General features: G+C 46.8%; 2 protein-coding genes across 12 annotated transcripts in view; one reads left to right on the top strand and one right to left on the bottom strand.

Moving 5' to 3' along the window:
- Window positions 1–12500, top strand: part of LOC126571867 (restin homolog) — a 48658-nt gene that overhangs the window by 33310 nt on the left and 2848 nt on the right. For 9 of the 11 annotated variants that reach the window (XM_050230723.1, XM_050230722.1, XM_050230721.1 and 6 more), the window contains 5 exons: window positions 2809–2919; window positions 9057–9167; window positions 9569–9592; window positions 10162–10273; window positions 10349–12500. The exon at window positions 10349–12500 is cut by the window's right edge and continues 1698 nt beyond it. In XM_050230723.1, coding sequence (XP_050086680.1) covers window positions 2809–2919; window positions 9057–9167; window positions 9569–9592; window positions 10162–10273; window positions 10349–12500 — 2510 coding nt within the window. Of the gene's footprint in view, window positions 1–2808; window positions 2920–3182; window positions 3454–9056; window positions 9168–9568; window positions 9593–10161; window positions 10274–10348 lie in introns of those variants that run through there. The other 2 variants (XM_050230719.1, XM_050230727.1) reach the window with 2 other exon arrangements.
- On the bottom strand, window positions 6434–7642 carry LOC126571891 (serine protease grass-like). Its single transcript, XM_050230774.1, has 4 exons — window positions 7493–7642; window positions 7217–7425; window positions 6912–7144; window positions 6434–6846 (listed from the first exon to the last, which is right to left on the bottom strand). Exons 1-4 carry the CDS (start codon window positions 7532–7534, stop codon window positions 6434–6436), a joined length of 897 nt encoding a protein of 298 aa, XP_050086731.1. The 5' UTR covers window positions 7535–7642.

The following is a 12500-nucleotide window of genomic DNA, read 5'->3' as shown; positions in this document are numbered from 1 at the left end:
TATATACTAGCAAGCCGTTGCCGCTGCGTCACGAGTGGCCCTGAAGGTGCGGCCACCTCCGCTTCGCTGCCAGCAGTGCGGAGGTGGACTACGATTAGTCGCACTGGAGTCTTGGGTGCGGACAGAGCCACGACGCGACAATACCGATATTGTAAGCACCTCGGTGATGTGTGTGGCGAGATTAGCAACGGCGCCATCCTCATCGTGTATGGCTAAACTTGGTCACGGCGCACCTTGCCCGATGGAAGAGGTGGTAGCAGGAAGTTTCTGCGGACACAAGGGAGGCCGATCTTACGGTGGACCACCTCTTTTATGTACCCAACCGTGTGGTTGTCGTCGATAATCTTCGGATGACGCATGTTGGCGAGAACCATTTAGCTCGATGGAGGCACACGAAGACCTTTTGTCCCACCACCATTCTCTGATCGGACTGCTTGAGCTCCGAATCACTAAGCTCTTTAGCGCGCTATATTGCACTGGCTAGCTCAGTTACGATTTGTCAGCGCTGATCGGTGGAACTGCGGCGGATAACCGGTGGATCCGCCGTAACGTCATCATAAGTGGGATCCAGCTTGCACCTGCTTTGCTGCTTTGCAGAAGAAGCCTAGGAATTCGCGACGCCAATCTACAGTGTCCAGATTTATTTTAAGGTGGTCCTGGTGAAGCTTGTGCAGAATAAAATTATCGGTGGAAAACGGTGGGTCTCTCAGGGCGGGCGCCTAGAATCCGTTGTTTATTTCGTGGGGAATGGTTTGGTCCGTGGCGCGGCCGACGGGCTGCTTACGGAATCAAATCATTAACACACTCGCGCAGCGTATATTGACTCGTCATGATGACGCTAGTGGTGGCTGCTAGTGTATTTGAACAGTTGATTGGATTCGAAATGGTTAGCAAACTCGTGCCGCTCGACGAGGGTGACGAGACCTCCACTCACTCTGGCTGATGATTCTGCTTCGTAGCACGTCCGATGTTCTTCAAATGAAATACCGGAGAATGTGGTTTAGGATGGTTTTTAGAGAGAGAGAGAGATTTCCACTTTGGCAGCGTGGCGAGAATGGTGTTTCTTTACCTCACGACTTGGCTCGGGTTAATGAATTATCCTTTCTCCGCAAAAGAACCCACGTGGCACATCGAGTCCGTGTCGTTGTGGCGATGGTGACGTGCTTCATTTATCTTATTCAACCGTTCATTCATTGAAAGCAAGCGCTGTACACAGGAATCGTCTCGAAAGGCCATTCTGCGGTGAAAAGGAATATATCAGCGTTCAGCTCACGACGTTTGCGGAACAATTAAGTTAGCATTCCGAAAGCTTTTCCTCGAGAAAACAAATACAGTTGCGAGAATGGATATAGGGCGCAACCGGGGGCCGTTAACTCGTCTCATCGCCTGGAACATGACATTAGACGCGAACCTATGGTTCACGTTCTGTTGCTGACTTGTTGCTCCGAGGCAAGATGGATAAGCAGAAAGCGGGAAAAGAAAGAACCAATTGTGGCTTCCGTTGGCATGTCGTCAGGATTTCAAGTCCTGTGGCAGCAGAGGTCGTTCACATGTTTGCTTTACCCTTCACCGGTCTGTGGCCAATTAAACCGGCTCAATATTGGAAATTATCGTCCCTAGCAGACGTGTCATCAGGGTAAAGCTGCTTTTCAAGACGCTTCTTTTGTGAGAACAAATGACGGGCCCTCCTTCAGCTTCCAGCAGGCCAAGGTTCAACAGAGCGCAGAGAGCTTCATGTTTGAATGGATGGATGGATGATGCGGATTAGTAGTCAACATCCGTTCCGTCCGTCCGTCCGCTGAGGCTTCAACATGGCGATGGGCCCACATAATTAACGCACACATTCATCCGAAAATAGGTTCATCCGGAGCGAACGCTCGACAGGACATTGACACGTTCGGAAGGCCCTCGGTAAATAAATCATTCGAGACCACCAGCCAAGTAATGGCTCGCCAGGGACGGTAATGTTTTGCGAATCATTAGAAACGATTAGCATATTTAATTTGAGTTCACGCCATGAGTAGCGCTGAGATCGAGGCACTGCTTTGTCCTAATGTCTTGGATCTTGAACATAACTAAGGGGTTTATGTAGATTAAATTGCGAAATTGCTTGGCCACATCATAAAATGTGGTAATTGGTGTGCCTTTCTGCTGCAAAGTGGAATGCTGTAGAGTCGTTGTTGGATTGTAGGGTTTTAATAGGATGAACGGTGCTATCAGAAATGTGTCAGTCAATCAGATGAAGATGATTGATAGCCTTTGTTTGGTACAATTAGAATTCTCATTGATTAGGAAACCTATCAGCTTATCAATTTTGCTATTCACCAGGCGTCTTTTGACTGAGAATGAGTAATTTTCCAAACGTCATTGTTGCTGTTTTGCAAGTTTACTTTTTGTCTTTTTTTTATTAAATCAATAGGCATACCGTTAAACGATTACAAAAGGTTCAAGTAAACATTTTTAACGAACTTTATCAGCTATCCAACATAACAATTGAATTTTTAGCTATGTAGGTAACAATTTGTACAGTAAACGAGCGAAAACATACAGTTTCCATTGTCTAAAACTCATTTTTACTTGGAAATACATACAGCATACGTCCTTTACCGGTCCTACTACCCCAGCACATTGCCCTCTTCCCAAAAACCACTCGCCAAACAAGGCCAATTGGGGGCTTTTGGGAATTGGGAACGTCAAAGTTATACCAACATCCATCTAACCAACACCCTTTTTTTGTTTCTACCCTTTTTTTGTTTATCTTCCTGTCCGGTTCTTTCTTTTGTCTCTTGTCTGATGACTACTCTGCAGGATGTCCTCCGAGAGAAGCAGAACCACATCGAGCAGCTCATGCAGGAACGTGAGATCGATCGCGAGGAGAGCGCCAATCAAAGCATAATGTACCAGAAAAACATTCAACAGGTAAATGGTTTGTACAGAGTAATGCAACACATCCGAAACCCAGTGGGGTCGCTCTTTGTTGGCGAATTGTTAAACATGGTGAAACCAACCAACGGAACCCAACGATACACGAAACACATACGCCAATGCTAGGGTCTGCTCCTTCCCCGGCACCGCTGCCATCACATACATCACATAAAATTCCACCTCGTTCGCTCCATTAACAATCGCCGAGAGTATGGGCAAATGTTTAACTTTTCTACACTGTTTTCACTGACCGGTAGCGCGATACGACCGACGGCAGCGAGGTAGGACGCTGGGCTGAGCTGGTACGACGACGTGCTCTACGAATTGCTGACCTGCGCCGCGAGTTCCAAGGTTGGCATGGTAACCATGAACGGCACTGCATCCTGCACGATGTTCTTCTGGCCTGATCCACGTGACGGTGTGCTAGTGTGTGCGACGGGACTATCACGGACCGATGATTGCTGGCCGAATGCTTGCAGCTTTGATTGAGATTGCCGAACGGTAGAATAAAGACACGATGATACGATGGCTGACCGTTGTTTCGATTCTGGGCTAAACCTACGCAGCAGTGCTAACACGACACGACGGGGGAGCTAGTCCGTGGCGATAATGGCACGCTGGCCATTAACGTCGTGGCTGACAATCGAGCACTTGCGATTCTGTTTAAGATAGATTTAAGAACGCTTTCCACCTCCATCTCTCGAGAGGCCAACTGTTATGGCGACATTTTATAAATGCGACAATTAAAAACGAAGCTTACTTACCTAACTGACTCTCTTAATACCCATTTTCTTCGATTCCGGAAGCACTGGCCATTGTCGATAAGGTTCTTCTATACTGTTACCCATAGGCTTATGCCTCTTTCACTAAATCTTTTATTTTATGAGAATAACTATAAGTTTTCCTTGTTGATTTCAGCAATTCTAGGTAGCTTAACACTCTCATTGGGTTTTAACGTTGGAAAAGCATTCTATAAATGCATCGATACATGTCCCAGACGTCCAAACGGATGTATGCTTAATCGCAAATACGATCGCTACATGGCCGCGGGTGTGCTTGCTCTATGCTATAAGCATATCATAATCAAGGATCCGTAAACCACCGTTCCAGTCGGTTCGCCATTTTCTCTTCACCGCGATAGCTATTTCCTCTCGAAGGCAGCACCACAGATGCTGAAAACATCATTGACCCAACTTCATCGCCATTTCCGCTCGCCGTCGATGACATGACCCCTCGGGCAATTTGTTTCCCGTTTCCTGGTGATGCGCCTTGTCTGTGGCCCGGACTTTTTTTTTTATTACTTCCGCATCCGTTCACCCACCAGGCGGATCAACGGACCGTCATTTTCAATTCCGCTTTCAATGTCGAATGCGAACGCGAACGAGTTGCATTTCATATGCCGGACCGAACGGGAACGATTACGTTTCTTCGCATCCGTTTTCACGTCCTTGGCGTCGCCTTTTGCGACGACGAAAGACGATGAATCGGGGCGTATCGTCCGGACATATTGCGTCATTGTGTCGTAAAACCGAACCGTCGGATGTCCGGTTGAGATAGAGCTCCGCAATGTTTTGCTTTATCATAGGAAATAACCTGGGGCTGACCACATGCACAGAATTCTAAGACCAGACCAGACAGGTTCGATCCCTGTCTCGCCACATAAGACGATAAAACCTCTCGATGTTCATTGTGAGACCACATGATTGCATCTTAGTGAGGTAGGTTGTATTGGTAGCATTCGATAGCTGCTGTTGCGGCCTGGATGTGGGTGTCAGATATCATAAAGGACATGGCAGGATATTCCTATGGACGATGGAAAGAAAATAACCGGAATGATAACACACTGGATGTGCTATCTCGTACCGCTTCCAGTGGGTTCAATCGGGTGTCGCAATGCATCTGTGGTGCTGTCATGGTGCCTTGTCCCGTGCACAGTGTTGTTCTGTTTTGTCAGGTCGATCTATGGCACCGACAGAAGGGGATGCAATCGATTGGAAGTTTCTTTCGGTGACATCGTGCTGGGATTGTTGTCTTTAGGTTAAAACTAACGCTCTTTGACATTATGCTGCAAGCACCAAGTATCAGGTGGGTAAGTGCACGAGTTCTATGAAGCCGATGGTACAGGACAACGTCTACGGACACTTTGAATGCAGTATCTTCACAAGCTCAATGTCAAAGTCAATGAAGGCAGGCACCATCACCCCAGGTGATCCAACATATGCCATGGATGTGTACACGTACTCAACCTTCACTTGCCCGACAGTTGATGGCAATCGACAAACGCATCAGATTGTTCTCGTATGTTGGAATGTATCGAGTGTTTTACTCCCGATCCAAAAAGGCATCCTCCGTCGTTGCCCTTGAGAGGTCCGGGAGAGGGATTGTCCGAAAAGAAGGGATTGCGGATCGGAACAATGATGAGCCATTGAATGTTCGATGTTCTTGCAGAATTCATGGACATCATCAGGTTGTGTACGGTTTGCCTTCTTGACAGAATTCATCCCATCTTGGAGCATGATGTGCTGCTGCATTCTTTCACGTTGTCGACGGTCCGACGCGTGGAATGCTAAGGAATCTTCCACGACGACGATGGCTTAAAGCAATGGAGAAACTTTTCCTCACTTTTATCATTGTGACAGCTTAATGCTGCTTCTTCCGCTTTTACGGAGCGGAGAATTGATTGCAAGATACGAACGAACGAACAGTACGCCGGCCGTTCTGCACTGCAGACTGTTGCCATATTTGTCAAGAGGCTAACGAACGTGACCTCTGCCGGTCTCGGGTACACCTCCACAATTCCATTCCCAAGCCAGAGAGCATCTGTCAGGATACGGTCTGTGGTATGGTGGCACGCCATTCAGCCACATGCAACCTACATCCTATGCAAATTAACCGTTTCTGTGTGTCCTTCGTGCGATTCCGGGCTTGCAGAACCTACCTTTATATGGGGTATGGGGACCTGATTCCGATCCTACGCTCCAGCGGCATCAGGCTAATGGTAGCAATTGGCAAGTCCAGTGCATAATAAAATGTGGATCGTTCCGACACGCAGCCAGGAGGTGGCAATTGTGGCCAGCCAGCTATGTTGCTATGTTCTCCCTACTTCCTGAAACATTCTGAGGTTGACGCTCATTCACATGGAACGCATTGGTTGTCGTTTCCCCGGGCGACGAGGAACCGAGAACTCAGTTTGTACACGTTTATGCATGACATTATAAGCGTTTCAATGGCGTCGGTGAATGGCTATACACGGTACACGCTTTTCACTATTCATTGACCGAGTTTGGCAAGAACATTGGACCGGCAACATAATGCAACGGCTCGTTCGATGTGACTGCATTTAGAAAATACTAGTTGTCCCGGCATACTTCGTTCTGCCTCTCGACTCCTGAGGTCTATATTTAAAATGTCGAGTGTATAGTTTTTAATGCAACATAAAACAAGTTTATGTTGAGGAATGGGCGAAAAATTGCAGTAGTTAGATGAGTTGATTTATTCCATACGTCCACTAGGGAGCAACCTTGCCCTCTGCCATGATCCAATCGATATAATTACTTACGTTCGCGAATACACCCGGCGCTACTTTTTTACCACATGTTTTCACGCCAAATGATACGACACCTTGCAGGACGAAGCGGTTAGAGTCCGATATGTACTGTAAAGGACCACCAGAATCCCCATGGCAGTGTGCCGTTTTGTTGTTTCCGCCGGCACAAAGGTGCCCCTTATCAAGAGCAATCATTCGGTCGAGTTCTTTGATTAACATTACACATTCGGCGGCGGGTACTGTTGGTAAAACCGCATAACGTAAAATCGATGACCTTTGCCCTTCTTCTGTCATGCCCCAGCCGGTCACAAATGCGTCTGTCGGTTGATACACCCTCAGGTCGTCCGTTACCGGTAAACAAATCGGTATAATACCTAGTGAATATAAAAAAAAACACATGACACACCATGACATTCAAAGCACATTATCATAAACTCACTGTAACCGATGACCGCAGGGTACTGGAGTCGCAAAATTGCCAAATCGTTGCGTTTCAATCGCGGACTGTACTTGGGGTGGATGGAAGTTGTTTCAACGGGAATGCGTTGAGCCGGAGGTCCACAGTTTGAAAAATACGCATCTTCTTCTTCGCTACTATCTCGAAAACGAATGCGCTGTTCATCGCAGTATTGCTCACGGTTTAGGTCGTGTACTCCAAGTCGTGTGCTTAAACTGCAAAGATGCAATAAAGAGAGCTGCTCAGCGAACATTTTTTCTTTAATACAGCATTATACACAATCCTACATTTTACGCCCTTTTACACAGTGTGCCGCAGTAAGAACGAGGCGGTCGCTGATGAGACTGCCCCCACAAGGAAACTCCTCATTGATAGTTGATTCCAGCAGCACCATCCAGGGAAATGCATAAGCCCTGGCCTCCTGCCCGAAAGCGATCAACTGTACTCTAGACACACCGCACGTGATCTCCTCTCGCTCACAGCATATGTAATAAATCTGAAAATGATCGGCATTGGCAATGAGCCACACTTGTCGTAACGTAAGATGGTCGAACAATGCATACCTTCGACCCATTGACACTCTGTTGTGTATCGCATAAACGCATTACCGCCTCTTGCCGAACACTAGAAGGCCAATTTTTTGGTGGTTCGTTCACATAGTGTAGATATTGACCACAAAGAGCTAATTGTACACAACTTTGACTATTCTGACATTCACGGAAAGCAGCTGCTACGATAATGATTACAATTAGATGAGATCGATGCCTGCAAGGCAGAAATTGTTTGCTTTAGCTTACCAGCATCAACAGTTGATTGAGAAAAAGTCAGCCTCGATACAAAGAATGCTGCCAACAGCACAGCAAACTCCATCCTATTGCCTTGATTGGCGGGTAGTTTCAACACGCAGCACCTGTGCCGAGATCGAAGAGATCCAAACTGAGATGAGCAGGTTTGAGAACGTCGTGCAAAGGTCATTCTATGTCCAAAACTTGCCTTTCGGGGATCTCCCGAATTTACATTTCGTTAAAACATTATCATCTCCCTTACACCTTAGCGAACCGTGGAATTTACAATCCGATCTTTTCCTTCCCCATCATTCCGGAATGTTTCGCTGGAAACATGTCGACATTAACTGAGCCTCTCGTAAACTCTCGTAAGATCCAAACTGAGATGAGCAGGTTTGAGAACGTCGTGCAAGGGTCATTCTATGTCCAAAACTTGCCTTTCGGGGATCTCCCGAATTTACATTTCGTTAAAACATTATCATCTCCCTTACACCTTAGCGAACCGTGGAATTTGCAATCCGACCTTTTCCTTCCCCATCATTCCGGAATGTTTCGCTGGAAACATGTCACCATTAACTGAGCCTCTCGTAAACTCTCGTAAAGCGACAAATCAGTTTGGCCGTCAATTGGTCGTTGTGGGGTTTTGCATAACAACGTGCGATGTTCGGTAATATTTGTTCAGCCTTTCTTTTCTCACCGCGATGGTATGGAGCGAGGCTAAAGCAGTTTATTTGTTCCGCCGCCCCACACATGAATGTCTTGCAAAAGTAGTCTCCCAAAGCTTGTTTGAAATGGAATTCTGTACACTTGGAATCACAGGTACACTTTCAATGTGATTAGAAAATAATTCCTTCCAAAAATCGAGCCATCAAAAAACTCTATTCATATGAAAACTTGGCAGTAAGACCAATATTTACTAAACGGTGCTCTGAAATATTTTTTTAAGCGTTAGTATCTGCATGTTATACAAAACAAGGGACAAATTAATTTCATTTAATTAATATCAAATAATAAGAATCAAATGATCCTAGATGTTTAGTTTAATAAAATAGTTTTAGCCCTAGCTAAACTAAGCTTATAAAAAGATTTTGAATCAGTTTTCCTGGCGACGTTGTAATATATGGGAGATCATTTATTATCAAAGCCTTTGCTTCCCAACTTTCGCTTCTGCGTATCGTGTTCGTTGCACGTTGGTTTCACCAGTTTTTCATCGAGATGGGAAAAGCTCATCTTGCATCACACCTCCTACCACTACTCTATCCTGACGGTCTTTTTTTTGTATTTCTTGTTTCGCTAACTCACATGCACCGCGGACGTGGTATTTCCATCGGGATGCCGCTAGCTCAAGGAAAAGGTAGCGTCGCTGGAGAAGAAGCTGACCGAGGAGAAGCGCCGGAACGAGGATCTACAGTTCAGCGTGGATGAGGTGACGTTCTGTGGCGAGGAGCTCAATGTAAGTACGACAAGGTTAGGGACAGGGTGGCAGAAGGGAAACTTGCCGGGGTATTTGTTGGCCAACGTTATACACTACGTGTCATCTCGTATACGTGGGGTTCTGTGCGGTGCCTTCCTTTTTGGATTGGCTCTCGGTGTTAAGATGAAGCATAAATTATTATTAGCTTCGTGGCTGGGTAACTTGGTCACATCCTCTCGGTTCCTGTTCCATATCGAGATGGTGTTGGATCCATTAATAAACTCTTAACACAGTTTCAACCCCGAGAGACTTGCCACTATGGGTGTTTACGGTGGTTCTACTCCTAGAGTAAACCATCGCACCTGTTGTACATACTTTCATACTTTCCATTTTTCATTTAATGTCTAATTCATCCTTCACATTGCGTACCTTATTTTCAGGGAAAAATTCAAAATTCTGTAAATGTGAGTATCACATCGTTCGTAAAGAGCAACTGAAAAGCTATGCACCACCGAAGTCGTGTATTGATATTGGCTTAAAGTTATACCACTATCTACGTGTTGCATGAAGTAATAGCATTCGGTATACGCCCTGTAGAATGTCTTTTTCTTGTTTATGAGATGTGTTAACCAATTTGCTTTGCTCCGTTCAATCATTCGCGTTCGACTGATTTGCTGTTGCTCTTTACGAATCGATTTCCGTTCCCAATTGGTGCTTAATAATTGGTAATGAGCTCATGTACTTTATGTTGTAAGCCGTGCGAGCCGTTCTGCATGATACTCTCTCGTTGATATTTTCCTTATTTTGCATGCACGATCTGATGATTGTCTCGTACGAAAGTATCTCTATAAGTTTGAAATTCGTATGTTCTGTTGCATTCGTAGACCCTCTATTAGACAACGAATGTGTTTGTTCATTGCCGGTGGAGTAGTTCAAGCATCCGAGGGAGCTACTCGTCTGTAGAGATAAGGCTTGTCATGTGATGGTTTTTCTCGGTATTAATCGATCTTCTCCCACATTCTTCCTGGATCAGGCACAAACTCAAGTGTTCAAGGAACGGATAGCTGAACTGGAAGCGCAACTGAGCAGCGGTGGGTCTGAGAAGGCTGGCGCATCCACTGCTGCGGATGCCGAGAATGCCAATGGTAAGAACACAGTTCTTGGGAACTAATCCGTTCAAACAAAAACCAACAACTGATCTTTCCTTCCACTCTACACAGTCGTTAAGGCACAGCTGAATAGCGAAATCGACAAGTTGAAGGCGGAAATTTCCTCCAAAGATCAGAAACTACATCTTACCGAAGAGTTGAAGCGTTCACTTGAAAATGAGATTCAAAATTTGCACGAAAAGCTTGCCGAAACGGAGCGTTCGGCGGCCAGCAAGCTGTCGGCGCTCACGATTAGCGAGGAGTGTCTTAAGGAGCAAATCAATTACCTCGAGCATCGGGTGGATGACCAAAGTGACCAGCTGACGGCCAAGGATGCTGAGCTGGAGAAGCACTATTTGGCGCTGAAGAATGCCGAAAGCGAGGTCGATGAACGCGTTGCCGCGCTGCAGACCGAGCTGCGCGTGAAGCAAGAACTGTTGGGCGAGGGCGAGAAAAATCTCAAGAAACTCGAAGCAGAAATGGACGAACTGAGGGGTGATCTGCGTCAACGGGATTTGAAGGTAGCCGAGGGTGAAACCGGCATGAAGGTGGTGCTCCAGGAGAAGGATGCCACGATCGAGAAACTGAAACAGCAGGTGACTGATTTGGAACAGAAGCTTACCCTCGATACAGGAACTCGCTCGACGTTGGAAGAGGAACTAACGGTAGCGAAACGAGCGGCGACAGAACTTGAGGTAAACCGTGTCGGCAATGAAAAGCTGTTGCTAGAACTGCAGGAGAAGCTGGCAACGTGTGAGAAGAATCTGCAGGCTGAGATTAATATGCGCCACGAGAAGGAATCGATGAGCATTCGTATGCAAGCGCAACTGACGGATCTGGGCACATCGAACGATGAAAAGACGGCTCAATTAGAGGCCAAACAGGAAGCATTAGCCAACAGCAAGCAGCAGCTAGAAGTGCTGGAAGCTGATCGTCTGAAGCTACAAGCGGACCTGAAAGCATTGCGTGAAACGGTCGAACAGACGCGCGCTGAGTCGGAGGAAAAGTCGACCGAACTGCAGGCCAGGATCGATGCAGATCGAGCGAACCTCGAGGCGACCAAAAAGCAACTACATGCTGCGGAGCAGGAAAATCTAGCCAAAGATAAGCAACTTGAGGAAGACGAGGTCCTAGTGGCAGCGCTACAGAAGGAACTCAAGGAGCTGAACGGTGCAAACGCCACGCTCAACCAGGAACTGTCGGCCATCAAGAACAGTTTTGCTGATAAAGATGGTACAATGGCAAAGCTGCTTGAGGAGAAAACTGCTCTGGAATCTCAACTGCAGTCCACCAGTGCGGAAGCTGCAGAGAAATTGAAACAGCTGGAAGAAGAGCTAGCACAACGCGAAGCATCTTGGCGCAAGGATGAGGAACAGAAGGCTGCCCTTACAAAACAGGAACTATCCGAACGCGATACTAAGTTAGAGGAGCTCAGAGTCGCAATGGAAGAACGCCAAAAACTTCTAGATGCAGCGGAGCAAACGGTGAAGGAATTACAAGAAAAAATTAAAGAAACCGATGCAGGTCTTGCGTCTAAATCGGCTGACGCACAGCTCTTCGAACAACAGTTGGTAAGTTTGCGAGCGGAACTTTCCACAAAAGAGGATCAGATAGGCAAGCTCAATGCAGCTCTCACCGAGGCCAGCAGCCGCTTAGAGGCTGGCGAGCAGAAGCTGACCGAAGTGCAAGAACATTTCGGTAAGCTGGAGATCGAGCATGCCGATTTGCGGCGCAAAATGGAAGCACTGGAACAAAAATCGTCGCAAGTGCAGGCCCAGAAGGCAGAGCTGGAACAGGAACTGCATACGCTTCGATCCAGCACGCTCGATTCCAACTCGGAACTGGCGAAGGTTAGCGAAGAGCTGAAAGCGAAACAGCGTGCATTAGAAGAATTGCAAGACAGCTACAATACCTTCAAGATCGATAACGAACGCCGGGCGGATGAGAGTGCTCAGAGCAATGCCAGTTTACAGGAGCAAGTCGTGCGTTTGCGCCAAGAGATGCAACAGATCACCGATCAAAAGATTATCCAGGAGAACGAGCTGAACACGGAGCTGCGCAAGATCAAGGAGATGGCCGAACAGGAGAAGGACAATCTCGTACGTGAGATTGCTGCCCTCCGAGCAAGCTTCGAAGAGGAAACGCTACGGTTGAGGAATGAGTTGGCGGATAGTGGAGCAAAAGAAGCATCACTGAAGGATCAATTGGCGGCCCTACAGACGCA

The sequence above is a fragment of the Anopheles aquasalis genome, chromosome 2 (genome assembly GCF_943734665.1).
Source record: "Anopheles aquasalis chromosome 2, idAnoAquaMG_Q_19, whole genome shotgun sequence".
Lineage (NCBI taxonomy): Eukaryota > Metazoa > Arthropoda > Insecta > Diptera > Culicidae > Anopheles > Anopheles aquasalis.
This window is presented reverse-complemented; position numbering and strand designations above follow the sequence as displayed.